This window comes from Lagopus leucura, unplaced genomic scaffold, assembly GCF_019238085.1.
Source record: "Lagopus leucura isolate 7727_CA_CO unplaced genomic scaffold, USGS_WTPT01 Super-Scaffold_73, whole genome shotgun sequence".
Taxonomy (NCBI): Eukaryota; Metazoa; Chordata; class Aves; order Galliformes; family Phasianidae; genus Lagopus; species Lagopus leucura.
In genome coordinates, this window is record NW_024962252.1 from 78,606,163 (window position 1) to 78,618,831 (window position 12,669).

Below are 12,669 nucleotides of genomic sequence, written 5' to 3' on the forward strand. Positions count from 1 at the left end.
TTTGTGGGTCATCAGTGCTCTCCATCCTGGAAATTTCTAAATGGCATACAAATAACTATGATTTTTTTCCTCAAGTCTCATACCACTGGAAGTCTTTCCTTTCATCACAGCATAGATTCTGAAGTTTCTAATGCACTAGAATTCATTAGAAGCCATAAAGCAGCTCTCCTTAAATTCTTCATTTCTTAAAATCTGCTGGATATCTTATACTGACTGACTTCTTATTTCCATTATGTGATGACAAATACATATTGTGGCGAAGCAGTATTATCATGAGATCAGAATGAAAGATGACTCAACAGATCAAAACAAGGACTGGATGACTAGAGTGCTATTTCTGTGCACTCTCTAATTGCTTCAGTTTCATTGCCATTAACACTAGTTAACATAAGAGAGTAAACAGCCTATTATAATTTTAGTGTTCTTTGTTCTTCAAACATCTTTATGCCCAAGTAGACGTTATATTTCCAGAAAGACTGCACTGTTGTGAGTGTCACCTTTTACTGCTGTTAATTTGCTGCATGTAAAGCAGGAACACTGCTTATAAAATCCAAGCATTGGACTTGCCAGAGATATTGGCACAAGCGTTATCATGTCTGCTCTCCACAAAACTCTGACCTGTGCATACAGCACGTAAAGCAGCTGGCCATGGCTGTCTACAGAAGAACTGAATTGCCAGCTTAGGGAATGAACGCTTTAAGTGTTTTATTTGTCTGAGATCCAAAGGAATCTGTGTTTATAGCCTGATAACTCTGATTAAGCCTGCGGAATTGATAATTGGTACAAGCTGGTATTTGTTTTTCCTGCAGCAGAATACAGCACAAGAGAATATATGCAGCAGCTGGAGTGAGTCTGAATTTTTATTCTGCTTTAGGAAAGTGTGTGAAGCTAGACTATTTGATATGAGTAGCAAACTCAGTTTATTTGCATAGATTGTTAATATAACCGCTATAGGACATTCTTTCTTTGACTACGTGTTGCTGAATTACAGCATACGTGTGGCAGGGTGACTGTTTCGTGTTGCATTTTCAGGTCATTTATAGGTGGCGAAACTGGAGGCAAATGGACCTTTCTGTTAGTGTGGCTTCACTTCCTGTAACTGCCCCTATCTTGTGTAATTCTTTGAAGCATTACATGAGCTCCTGGAAGAGAATGTGAACTTGCTTGTTATTCCCTCATGGCTTTTAGTGAGGGCAAAAAATCCCATTTCCTCAAATAACTGCATAATCCATGCAGCTTTGGATCGCTCAAATGATTAGAGCAGTAACCTTGCAGAGCCTGAAATAGAGGGTAGCAGATGTGATAAAAGAACTGTCAAAATTGCAGCCCCTATTTTTGAGTGAAAGGAGGAAATCTTAGAAGACTAAACTGATACACAGCAGGTCTCCTGTGCTCACTCTTCTCTGTCTTGCTCTTCCCCTGAAAGCTCCTGCTGTTACTGGTAAAGTTCATGTTTCTAATTTATTTTATTCATTCAGATGAGCTTGATTTAATTTTTGTAATTAGGTAAAAACTAATGGGAGGGTGTGGGCTAGTGAGGTTGGCTGGCTGGCTGCAGTCATTTTCTGAACATGGCAGGTCAAAGAGAATCCTATGTCACTAGAAACAAGAAAACCTTTTGTTTTGCTTGCTAAAAATAACTTATGAGGTAGTTAAGGTTTTACTAATAACTTGAACAATATAAACCCAATCTGTAACTCGAGGTATTGCATGTACACTTTGTTGTTGTTTCCTCATGCATTGAGGTGTAAACTTCTGTGGGATTGTTTTATTCCTCTTAGAATGAGGGAGGGTACAGGAAGTATTGTATTCAGTGTAAATGTAGAATAGCTGCTTTGAAATCTAATTAAATTAGTGACCCGTGGCTGTGTAAAGTCTAGACCTATTCACAAGCAGCATTGCTCATCCAGGAGGGTTACTCCTTACAAGAAAGAAGAAAAAGGAGTTTACTTTCTCTGTTGATGATTGCTTTACTGAATATCCTGACAAATCCATTTGCTAGAATGAAAGTTGTATTCACTGGTGTCATTTTGCTCTAGGTTTTTTTTTTTTTTTATACCCAAGAAGCACTTTCTAAAGTTATAAGATTGTCAGAAATGGAAAAACTTAGAATAAACTGTCTTTTTTACTATTACAGCTAAGCCTATGCAATCATGTTAACCAAATACATTTAGATAGCTTAACATTTGTGTTGGTAAATTACCAAGTTAAGCTTAAGTTGGGTTAAGATCTTAAGCATTGTCAGCATTAGTGCCAATTTAGCTGATTTGATTCAGCTCAGACAATTTCAGAAGTGTAGACGAACAATTTGGCTTTCAGAGCTGAGTCAACTTTTGAATGTACCTTTGGGATTGATGCCTTTGGAACCTCTTGGTGCATACAAGCACAGCAGCATAGTGTCACAGCAGCATGGCTTAGAGATGAGCAAGGCTGCTCCCTTGCAAGCCACTTTTGGGCTAATTCTAAGAATAGGATTGGATCTACGGGTGACATAGACAGAATATGTTGCTGATTAACTCACTGGCCAAAAATGTAGGGATATTGATCCTGATCCTTCTCTTCCCATCTCTCACACTTCAGAACAAAACCATACAAGATACTCGTACTCTTGTCTCAGGAGTTCCTGCATAAAAGTCAGTGCAAAACTCTTCTTCCTGGTTGTTCCTTTCCATTTGACTTTTAACCTTCAGAAAGGTGATTAGTGAAAATGACAGATATGCTGTTAGGTAAGGGGCACTACTGGTCTGCACAGCAGATTTGGTTGAGATTCCTGTGGAAGTCATAATGTGACCTGTGGTCTACTGGCCTCTAACCTCTCAGACTAAAGGTATGGAGGAGACTCACTTTTCAATAACTTTTGTTCTGCCTATTGACTAGTGAGTGTAAATGTAAGTTAAGGGGGAAGTTAAACTGTGCTCCTGGGAGGAGAGGAAAAAAGTAATTTCACTAGATTAAATAATGAAACATTTACAAGGTAACTTCAAATTCTTTTCTATTCTTTAGCATTTGGCTGAATAGAACCTCTCCATCAATCATGCTGTCTCTGTGGCATGAAGAAAAGCAAAGCTGTTTGTTCCTTGTGCTTCTATTTTTTTTTCCCCTACACATCATGAATTCAGAAGGTAAATTCAAATAAAAACTTCTTGACTGAAAGCAAGTGTATCTATCATGAAGATGTGTGCTAAAAGTCTCATGTTTGTGTTTATTGAAGGTGGGATGCATAAATAAGCCTTTAGCAGAGGTAGAAAAGGAGAAGTTAAGAAAAGATCAGACTGTATTTACAGTTGAAAGAGAAGAGATTTTGGTCAGATTTATGTTTCTTTAACCTATCCATTAAAAATCTTCTTCAGTAAATCTAAAGCTGTGCAGAAGTTCTCATACACATGTGCCCTGAGAAAATCTTGTAAATCAGTTGAAAGGTAAAAGATAATGTCGGCTGTGTGATGTTAAAACCGTCCAATGGCCTGGCATTCATCGTCAGCACCACAGGTAATATCAGCAAATCATGGGTGACTGACATGATCTCAAAACTTGTACCCCAAATGTCCTTTATGACTGATCCATGAAGTCTTCCAGGACAAGGGAACAAATTAAATCCATTCTCTAGTTGGTGGTGAAACAGCTAGGAGTAAATGCTGTGCAAAATTCAGATGCTACAAATACCGTTCTCATTGGTGGTATTCAGCTGCATGATAAGAGCATCCCACGTAGTGCACAGAAAAATGTAAAGAAATACATTGTACTTTCATTGCTGCCTCAATTCCTTGTTGGTATTTGAAGCTGTGTTTTATTCCATAAAGTATGTGGAAACCTTGGTCATAGCAAAAGTCCACTTCTTCTAATGCCTTCTAATAAAGGAGGAAGACCGACTGATGTATCTGTCCTCTTGCCAAACCTGGGGAGAGATCCACCACTTGGCTATATTTCTGTGCTGGTATTATGCCTCCCTTCTAGGGAGGCAAATGGGAGGAGTGTGGTGAATAAAAAACGAGTTGGGTTACTGTGATCCTGGACAAAGATTAATGTGTAGGGTTCAACTTTTCTCATGCATTGGTGACTTGCCCCGATGTTCAGGTTAGGCTAATAGACCTCTTTGTAAGCTGAGGCCCCAAACAATTCACTTAATTACATCTCTTAAAACCAGTTCTGGCAGCTGCCTGCCTTAAAGAAATAGATGGTAATTACCTGAACATAAACCAGGGAACTGCATGCATACACTGCTTTGAGGATGTATTAACTGGAATCTGTGGCAGGATCATAGGTGATACGTTTCCATTTCTTGTTTTAAGTGAGGGTTGTGCATTCTTTTTCCTGTTTAGATTCTTTAGAGATCGATGGAGGAGTTACGAAAACCATGATATCAGAACTTGTCTGTAGAGAGAGCCGTGCTGAAGCTATAGTGCTCTTCCAGTTGCTAACCTGAAAATGAGACTTTTAGTGCTGTGGAGGGGCAAATGCATGCAGAAGATGAAACATTTTCATTCTAAGTACATGATGTCAACCACTATCGTGTGGAAAGTTAAGAGCTTCCAACAGTTGGATCAATTTCAAGTCCTCCCAGCTGCCCTGGGTAGGAAAAAACAGCATTCCCAGAGTACTTAATAACATCCATGAATTTTAAGCTGCCTGGAGAGTCTTTTGTAAATTTGAAGTCTGATGACCAGAAAGTTCTCCTAGTAAGATCTTGTGATGTGTCACAGGGCTCTTGGGAAGTGTGCAAAAGTCCTCAGCATTGTCAGGGCTACTGATGGAAAACTGCTCCTGGTGTTAGCCAGAACACACTGGTGTTCCTTGTGCTGGGGGCAAGTGGAAGAAAGTGTAATGTAATTTTTTTTTTTTTTTTCTGGAATCAGCTCCAGTGCTTATTTTGCTTTAACAGTGTTCTTGATAACTGCATTCTGGTATCCAGATGCACAACTATCCAAAAAGAACTAGACCTGCCATAAAAGAGGAATTGTTTGAGCTGAATGTTAGGATTTCAATGGGAGGAGGCATTTAGCCAAATGGCCTTTGAGAGTAAACAAGACCCATCTCAGCAGAAGCAGAAGATGATGTGATGAAGTTCACATCAGAAAAGTTCACAGCAGAAAAAGCTCGTAGTGAAGCAGTTTGTGTTGCAGAACAAGATGAAACTGCACAAGTGATACTTATTTTATTAAGGTTGTGTGTGGTGTCTGTGTAATAGTCTATGTTAAAAGAAATACTTCCTGCTACCTCAGTGGTGAAGTGTCAAATACAGGCAGCAGTTTGCAGTGTTATAATCAAATACAGTGCAGGACTGTGTATTCACAGACACTACAAGGTGGTGAAAGCTCTTGGGTTATGTTAGATAAAGCATGCTGAGGACAGGAGGAAAGGTCAAACAGCTGTGAGTGTATTCCTGGGATACACTGAAAGGGGTTCTAACAAGGGAGCTGGAGGGGGAGCTGCTGGGAATTACGAGAACGCTCTGCACTGGGAAGTGCACTAGATGTTACTGAAAAGTACCACAGGCTGTGCAAGGTAACATCACAGATAATGCACCAACACTGTCTGTAATTGTAGGATTGTAAGTAGAGTAGGGTTCACAGAGGACATGCTCCTTAAAACGTTGAAAATTCAGGCTTCTACTTGCAGGCAGTACCTCTGACCGCATCTGTTTTTCCTCTTCTGTGTTTTTAAAGGTAAATACTGCTTCGTGCATATATAAGATTCAATTTAATCACAGCAAACTAATAGATGGTAATATCTGTGGTAGTTGGTGACTACCTGATGACTGTGATGACCTTACATCTAAGAAGCTTGCTCCAGAAAGCAAAATGACACGTGGTAGAGATTATGAAATATTTACTGTGGCTAGAAGCTATAATTTGGTGTTTTTTACATCTGCTGTAATAGTTCTAAGAAGGGTACAATTACAGGTCAGTTGCAAGATGAAAGAATTGAGGTTTACGAGTGTAAATGAATTCATCTGGTCTCTTTTCTAGAATAAATTTAGTCCTGCTCCAGAAGCAGATTTGACCTATGGCCTAGTTGTATGGTAATTTTATAGGTAAATTCAGAATCTGTAACATTTCTTTTTTATCTGACATTCTAGTTTTATACCCTAAAAATGTCTCCTATTTTTATGAAAATTATTGGAAGATCTGATTGGGAAGTAATTTAAGTCTTTCAGATTGCATTTATAATATGATTTTTTCCTGTGTTAATGGTGACTCTTGAATAATGTGTAGATATTTTCCCTGGATGCAGAGGAAAAGCAGGCAGAAAAAGCTAGAAAATTGGCTTAAATATTTTATGTGGAAAACTCTTTGGAAGTTACCTTTGGGCTCATGGACCCAAAGTTCATTGTGTTGTCTGCCTTTGTAAGAAATGCTAGGTAAAAACAAATTGTATTACCTGCCCTATGCTGACTACTTGTTACAGCTAAGTCACAAAGCTTTGTGGTTTGGGGGTTTGTTTGTTGTTTCCTGTAGCTGGCATTCTACACTGCTAATTCTGGGCATGCTAAGAATCAACAAAAATGTTTAGCATCTTCCAATCTAGAATTTTGAGATATGATTTTAACAGATTTATTTAGAGACAGAACAGAGGTTCCATGACAAATAAAGGTTGCTGATAGGATTTAGCCTATAATCTATATAACATTTTGCTACAGTATTCCTACCGAGATTAGAATGTATTACTTGAATAAAACAAAATATGGAAGTGTGTAACTTTTCATTCATTCATTAGCTGGCACGGGTAAAAGCTGGAGCAAATAGGGTGCTAGCACAAAAATGTCTGAGTTATCCATAATCTACAACTGTCTCTGTCCTCCTTAGACAGCTTAAGACAGAGAAGGTCACATGAAGGAAAGCAATACAAATAGATACAGCCCAGCATCTGTGGTATTTTTGGTGTCTTAAACACCGCCCTCACAGCGCATTTGAGAACTGCGTTCTGGAAGTTCTGATGTTAAAGATCAGTGAGAGGATTGGCTACGTGTATCTATCACAGCAGTATGCTTTGTAAAGGTTGACCTGGGATTGCAGCTGAAAAAATATTATGGGCTGGAGAGCTTGCAAAATTTTACAAGTTTTCAATGAACTCGTACTGTAGAAATCTAGTTCGTAAAACTCTTCATGCTTAGACTAAATATGTAGTACTTCAATTTAAATATTCATCTGTATTTTATATAGAAGAATACATGCTGAGAAGTGTACATCTATTGCTATAGGAAGTAGTCCATTATTTCTTTGTAAAGACATTGCTCACAGAAAACTTCATTTGGCAGCTGTGGAGAGTGAAGGTCTCTGTCTTTCTGCAACAGAGATAACGACAGTGCTATCTGTTGTTCTGCCCTTTGCATCGAACTTGACTGTAAGATAACTCCTCTGAAAGAATGAAGCTGATAGCCTGTGTGTAGCCCTGTGCAAAACACATCTGCTGCAAAGCCCCCATTCCAGGGCATGCGTGTATGATACTTTTTTATTAGTAATGTCATTTTCCACTGAGTGGGATTTCACCAAGGAGGAGATTATACATTTCTGCAAGCAAATTTTTTGACACAATTTGTGCATGTGTGCGTGAGAGCAAGGTGAGGACCAAAAATGCCTTTGCAGACTAACCTAAACCACTGGCTTCTTTTCACATAAGTCAGCACTCGGCATTTTTAATGACCAAGATAGAACCTACCTGTGCCAGGACCAAACAGCACCATAGAATGAAAGTTGTTTTTGTGGGATCACCAATTCCCTGAGCTGTAGACTTCCCACTGATTCGGTTGCTTTAATTAGTGGTGGGGTGGCGGTGAAGGAAGGTTGAGGGTGAAGGGACGCAGCAGGTCCTTACTTCAAAACCTAAGATGTGTAAAAGTTGTTTTCTTCTGTAATCAGTTCCAAGTGAGCTCTTAAAAGAGGAACTTGGAACTGGCTTCTGAACAAATTGATTTCTCATGCATGAGAAAGTCAAGTAGGACTTCCTTGGGAAAACTAGAAATCTAAATTTCAAGAATTAGACTTCTTGTAAAAGGCTTTTGATTGTTTGATTTCAAGCAAGACTATTGAAATCATTTCAAGGAGCAGAATGATTTATGGTAGTTGCTTACAGTACCAGCGTCATGCCACTTTCGTGTGTTTTTAATTTCATTCCTTTGCATGGTCTGTGCTGTGTTAATGATCACCTTGTCATGCTAGCAGTGGAAAAGGTTTTTATAAATAATTCCCACTGGTAAGATGAAAGTGTTAACAAAAATACTTCAGTGAAAGCCTTGATTAACTTATACACTTGGCTTGATCACTGTAGAGGTTAGACTTACAATATCTTATTACCAAGACTAATAAAACCCATTCATTTTTTCATGTTCTATGCTAATTACACTTTTATTTTCCCTTGTACAGATGCACACAAGCTTATTTATTTTTGTATTGAAGACAGCAGTTACACTTTTTAGGTTTTTCTTACTCATTCTTATAAATTCACACCCAAACAAAACCTTCTTTCCCTAATTCCAGAATCTGTGCACTGTAATACTAGAACTTCAGGTTGGTGGAGTGTAAACTTAGGCTCTCAAACATATACTTTTAAAAATGTTGGGTTTTTTGTTCATTTGGTGTTTGTTGCTATTTTTTAATTACTGAATGAATCTGTTGCGAGCAAATCTCCCAGTTTAATTCTGTTATCTAATCTTGAGATACTTTGAATATGCAGAACATTTTCCATATGAATCAAGCAGCAGTATTAACACAACAGAAGTGTGTTTAGAGCAATGCTACATATTAGTGCAGTACATGTAAGTAGCAGATAGTAGCTGAAGTTGCATAAATCCTGCTGAACTTCTGTGGATGTACTGCATTATGAAATTTGTAAGGTTTATGAAAGTTAGCATGTAACTGTGTTGGCTGTAGAATGCTCAACTTAACTTGCATTTGCTGTAAACAAGAGAAGATTGATTTTTCATCTTCTATTTCCTCTTACTGAAAGCTCTCTGTCTAGTGTACAGACATTAAGAAGCACGATATAGTATACAAATAATCCATATTCTATCACTACTGCATCTCAGAAGTGTCAAAGAAACAAGATACATCTCATCTCCTGTGAAAATTAAAGTGGTAGCATCAAAAAAATGGTGTTATTGAACAAGTGAAGGGTCTTTCAGAAAAGATATTTTCAATATTGCTTTCCTTTTTCTAAAGCAATGTGTGTTGTATAGACTAGTGAAATTAGGCAAGATCTTACTGAGAAGAGAAATGGTTTCTTAGGATATATGCCAAAGTAGAGAGGACTTGACTGTTTGGAGCCAGTGACTTCAAACTCCTCTAATGTGAGATTGGTGCAGACCCAGGAATGCAAATAAAACAGGATGTAAGGAGATCCTGGAGATAAGGGATCTCAGGGTGAAATATCACTTAAATACATGAACTGAATCCTGTGCTGGTCTACAGAACACAGTAGTGGTTTCAGTTCAAACTCCCAGAAGCAGCAGAGACAATATTTGCAGCTCTTGCTTTTTAGCTGCCTTGCTTTGTATTGTGTTGTAAGTTTTGGCATGATTATCTCTGTGGAAGGTTGTTACAGAATAAAGGTATATTCTCTAAAGCAGAGGATTTGACATGATTCTCACAAGTAATGGTGAAGGCTGTGATACCCATGGCTGGCTATAGCAGGATACGGTCTTCCCTGAAGAAAACTAGTTTTAAACATGTAGAATGAAAAATAAGACATTAAAGACATAAGTGTCTGTTACATACGTCAGTGTGGAGTTTAACTGCACATAGCATTATTTATTTAAGGAAAAGTTCCTTGAGCAGTGAAATAAAGGGAGCTTTTTTTTTTTTTTTTTTTTTCTCTCATGGATTTGTTTTGTGTGGATTTTCTCATGTCTGATCACTGAAGTTTCAACTTTTGCTAGGTCTCTTTCTCTATGCAGCTGGCTAGTTACATAGAAACAAGCCAAAATATTTTGGATTCCTTTGCCCTTTTTTGACAGACTGGGTTGAAATTGCACAGCTCATTCAGAAGTTGTGGTGGGAAACCACGTACACAAAAGCATGCCTGCTGATTTCCTTATTATTATTTTAAAGGAACAAAAATCCCTTTGATGTTGTTTATTCTTGTAGATTGTCAGTGTGATTGAATAAAATATAGCAGCACTGTTATTGTTTCTGTGCACTGAGTGCTCTCTTCATCTCCACCTGCCCTCTGACTTCATCCTCCCAATTTCTCACACCTTTTCAATAGGCCTTCCATTGACTTCTGTAAATTTAACAGCCTATTGCTTTTCTGTCTCCATCTCCTCTTTAAAATTTGTCTTGTAAATTAAATGAATTGTGCATGAACTGTGTATTTTTGTAAGCGAGGCTGATGGTCTGTTGTTAGGTTACCTGACACCTCTCGTTATAAAGCCATGTTTTTCAGATACTTTCATTAGTTCTTAACAGTTGGGATTGAAATTTTCCATACTGCAAAGATATATTTTTTTCTTACTACAGTACATGCAAATCTATATATGAATCTGTATGCAAAGTTAGGGAATCATGTCTTCTTTATGCAGATTACAAAAAGAACTGAAGGTCTTTTCTTTTGAATGCTATAATATATTTATGTTTTGGAGCAAGACACTTTGATGAAATATGTGCAAGAGTTGCTGAGGAAATAAGACCATGAAATGTTTCAGTAGGGACTTCATGGAGTCTAAAAGCTAAAACCTCCAAAGATTTTTGTGCTCAATAAACAACTTACATTTCTCTGTTCCTGCATTGCTTACTTGTGTTCCCAGTGGGGTTATTGAATGTGCCATATGCCAGGCACACAATGCCTCAGAAGGACCCTGCAAGTGTTGCTTCAGGTAGCTCTGGGCCAGGGTGGGCTTAGGTACTTGAAATGAAAACCTGAAATGTGCTTTCATTAATACCTGTGGACATCGTTGTTACAGCAAAATATAGAGAAACTGGCTATCATTTCTGGTTATAGAATGGATAAAAGAGACCTCAGCAAAATTCTGCAGGCTGTTGGAAAAGTTAAGATGAACTATTGAGAGTTCAGCCTGGTTAGGTGAGGAGCCTTGTTCTTTTTAGTGCAAGAGGAAGGCATAAAGGAGGAGGATCTTCAGTGATGATTGTGGTGAGAGGAGACTGGTCTGGATTCAGCAAAAGAAGAATGTAGGGAAGAAGCAGAATGAAGATAAAAAGGGAACTCTCCAGTATTTTGGGAGACAGCATGACTGCAGGTCACTCAGAGGCTGAGTGTCAAACCTTGAGTTTTCAAAAGAAAAGGAGGACTTAAGTGGTCAAGATAATTAGACCTGCGTTGAGATGCTATGGAATTGGCTGCCTGGGGCTAGATAGAAGACATAGGAGCTGTGCTATCTGTACACCTCACATCTCCTGTGCTGTTACCATTTGCTCTTACTTCAATAGCTTTTAGTGACAGATGTCTGAGGGGTCAGACTTGTGATTTCATTGTTTTTCAGCTCATGAGCCTCAATATAATGTCACATTATTTGGATATGGTATAGATTTCTTTTTCTGCTTTGAAACTTGGAAAGTTGTGCAGTCACACTGCTGTCTTCCCATCTTCTCTACGCTAAGAGTGCTGGTATGATTGCAAAAGCCAAGAATCTAAAGGATAGGAAATGCAACCTTCATTCAAAGATGTTGTGCTGCGTGTATAATAAGGCAGCAGGGGCTATCTACATTATCACAGGATGGCTGTTTGTTTGTTTTTGTCAGTGGGTTTTTTTGTTTGTTCTGTTTTTTCTTTTTTTCCTCCCCAAAAGTTCTTATTCATTCAACAAGACAGATTTGCTCTGAATTTGAATCAGGAACATACAGCATAGGAAACGTCTCTAACAGCATTACCTCATTTGCAGAGTGATAAAGTAAGACAGGATCACAAGAAAGAACATGCCAAAGCCACTTAGTATTGCTCTTGTGATTAGCATTCTATTCCTGCCTATCCCAGAGAGCTGTTTTGTGCAGGTAAGCAAGTTATTTCAACCAGTTTAGAAAAGAGGTCACTAGCTTGCTGACTGCTTACCTAGGTCCCTTGGAGGCATGAGTTGCAGGAGTTCAGAGCACACAGAGTAGAAGCCAGAGGCAAATGAATTTTGAATATTAAAACATGGGATGCTGAGTAGTCAGAAAACAAGTCATGAAGCCTCAGATCAGTCAAGATTTTTAATCTTAATCTTCACATCTCTCCTCTCTACACACAGAAAACAGATCATGTCATTTGTTATTTCTGTGGACATACAAATGCAAGTGACTTGGGGAGGCATTCCATGTAGTGATGAATGAGGGAGAGTCACGGGTTAGTTAGTCTTTCTGTCTTTCTATTTGGATATTTTGAAATATTTGGAATAAAAAAGGTTCAAAGCTATATATTAAATGAGGAGAGAATAGAAGAAAAGGCTTCTTCCCTGTGATCAGGAAGTCCCTGGTGTTCACAAATCCTACCTGAACTCATATGTGAGAAAAATTTTCCTTCACTTTTCACTTGTGCAAGAAATGCTTATGTTCAGAGGACATCCATATTCTGGGGAGAGCACTCACAGCACTCTTTCAGTTCCCTCTCATTTGAAGAGACACAAACCAAGTCCACAAAAGACTTGGAAAGAAATGGAAAATACAAATGTAAAATTGATAGCTCTAGTGTCATGTATACAAATATATTTGTATCTGTGTCAGACTTTCAGTTAATGGATTCTGA

At 38.3% G+C, this 12,669-nt stretch overlaps 1 protein-coding gene across 2 annotated transcripts in view; it reads left to right on the forward strand.

Annotated features, from left to right (window-relative positions):
- The window catches only part of THADA (THADA armadillo repeat containing), a 153,449-nt gene that overhangs the window by 129,984 nt on the left and 10,796 nt on the right, over positions 1–12,669 (forward strand). Inside the window, exon 37 of one of the 2 annotated variants that reach the window (XM_042884624.1) lies at positions 3,004–3,094. The exons of the other annotated variant lie outside the window; for it this stretch is intronic. Coding sequence (XP_042740558.1) covers positions 3,004–3,014 — 11 coding nt within the window. The 3' untranslated portion in view covers positions 3,015–3,094. Of the gene's footprint in view, positions 1–3,003; positions 3,095–12,669 lie in introns of those variants that run through there. 2 annotated transcript variants of the gene reach the window in all.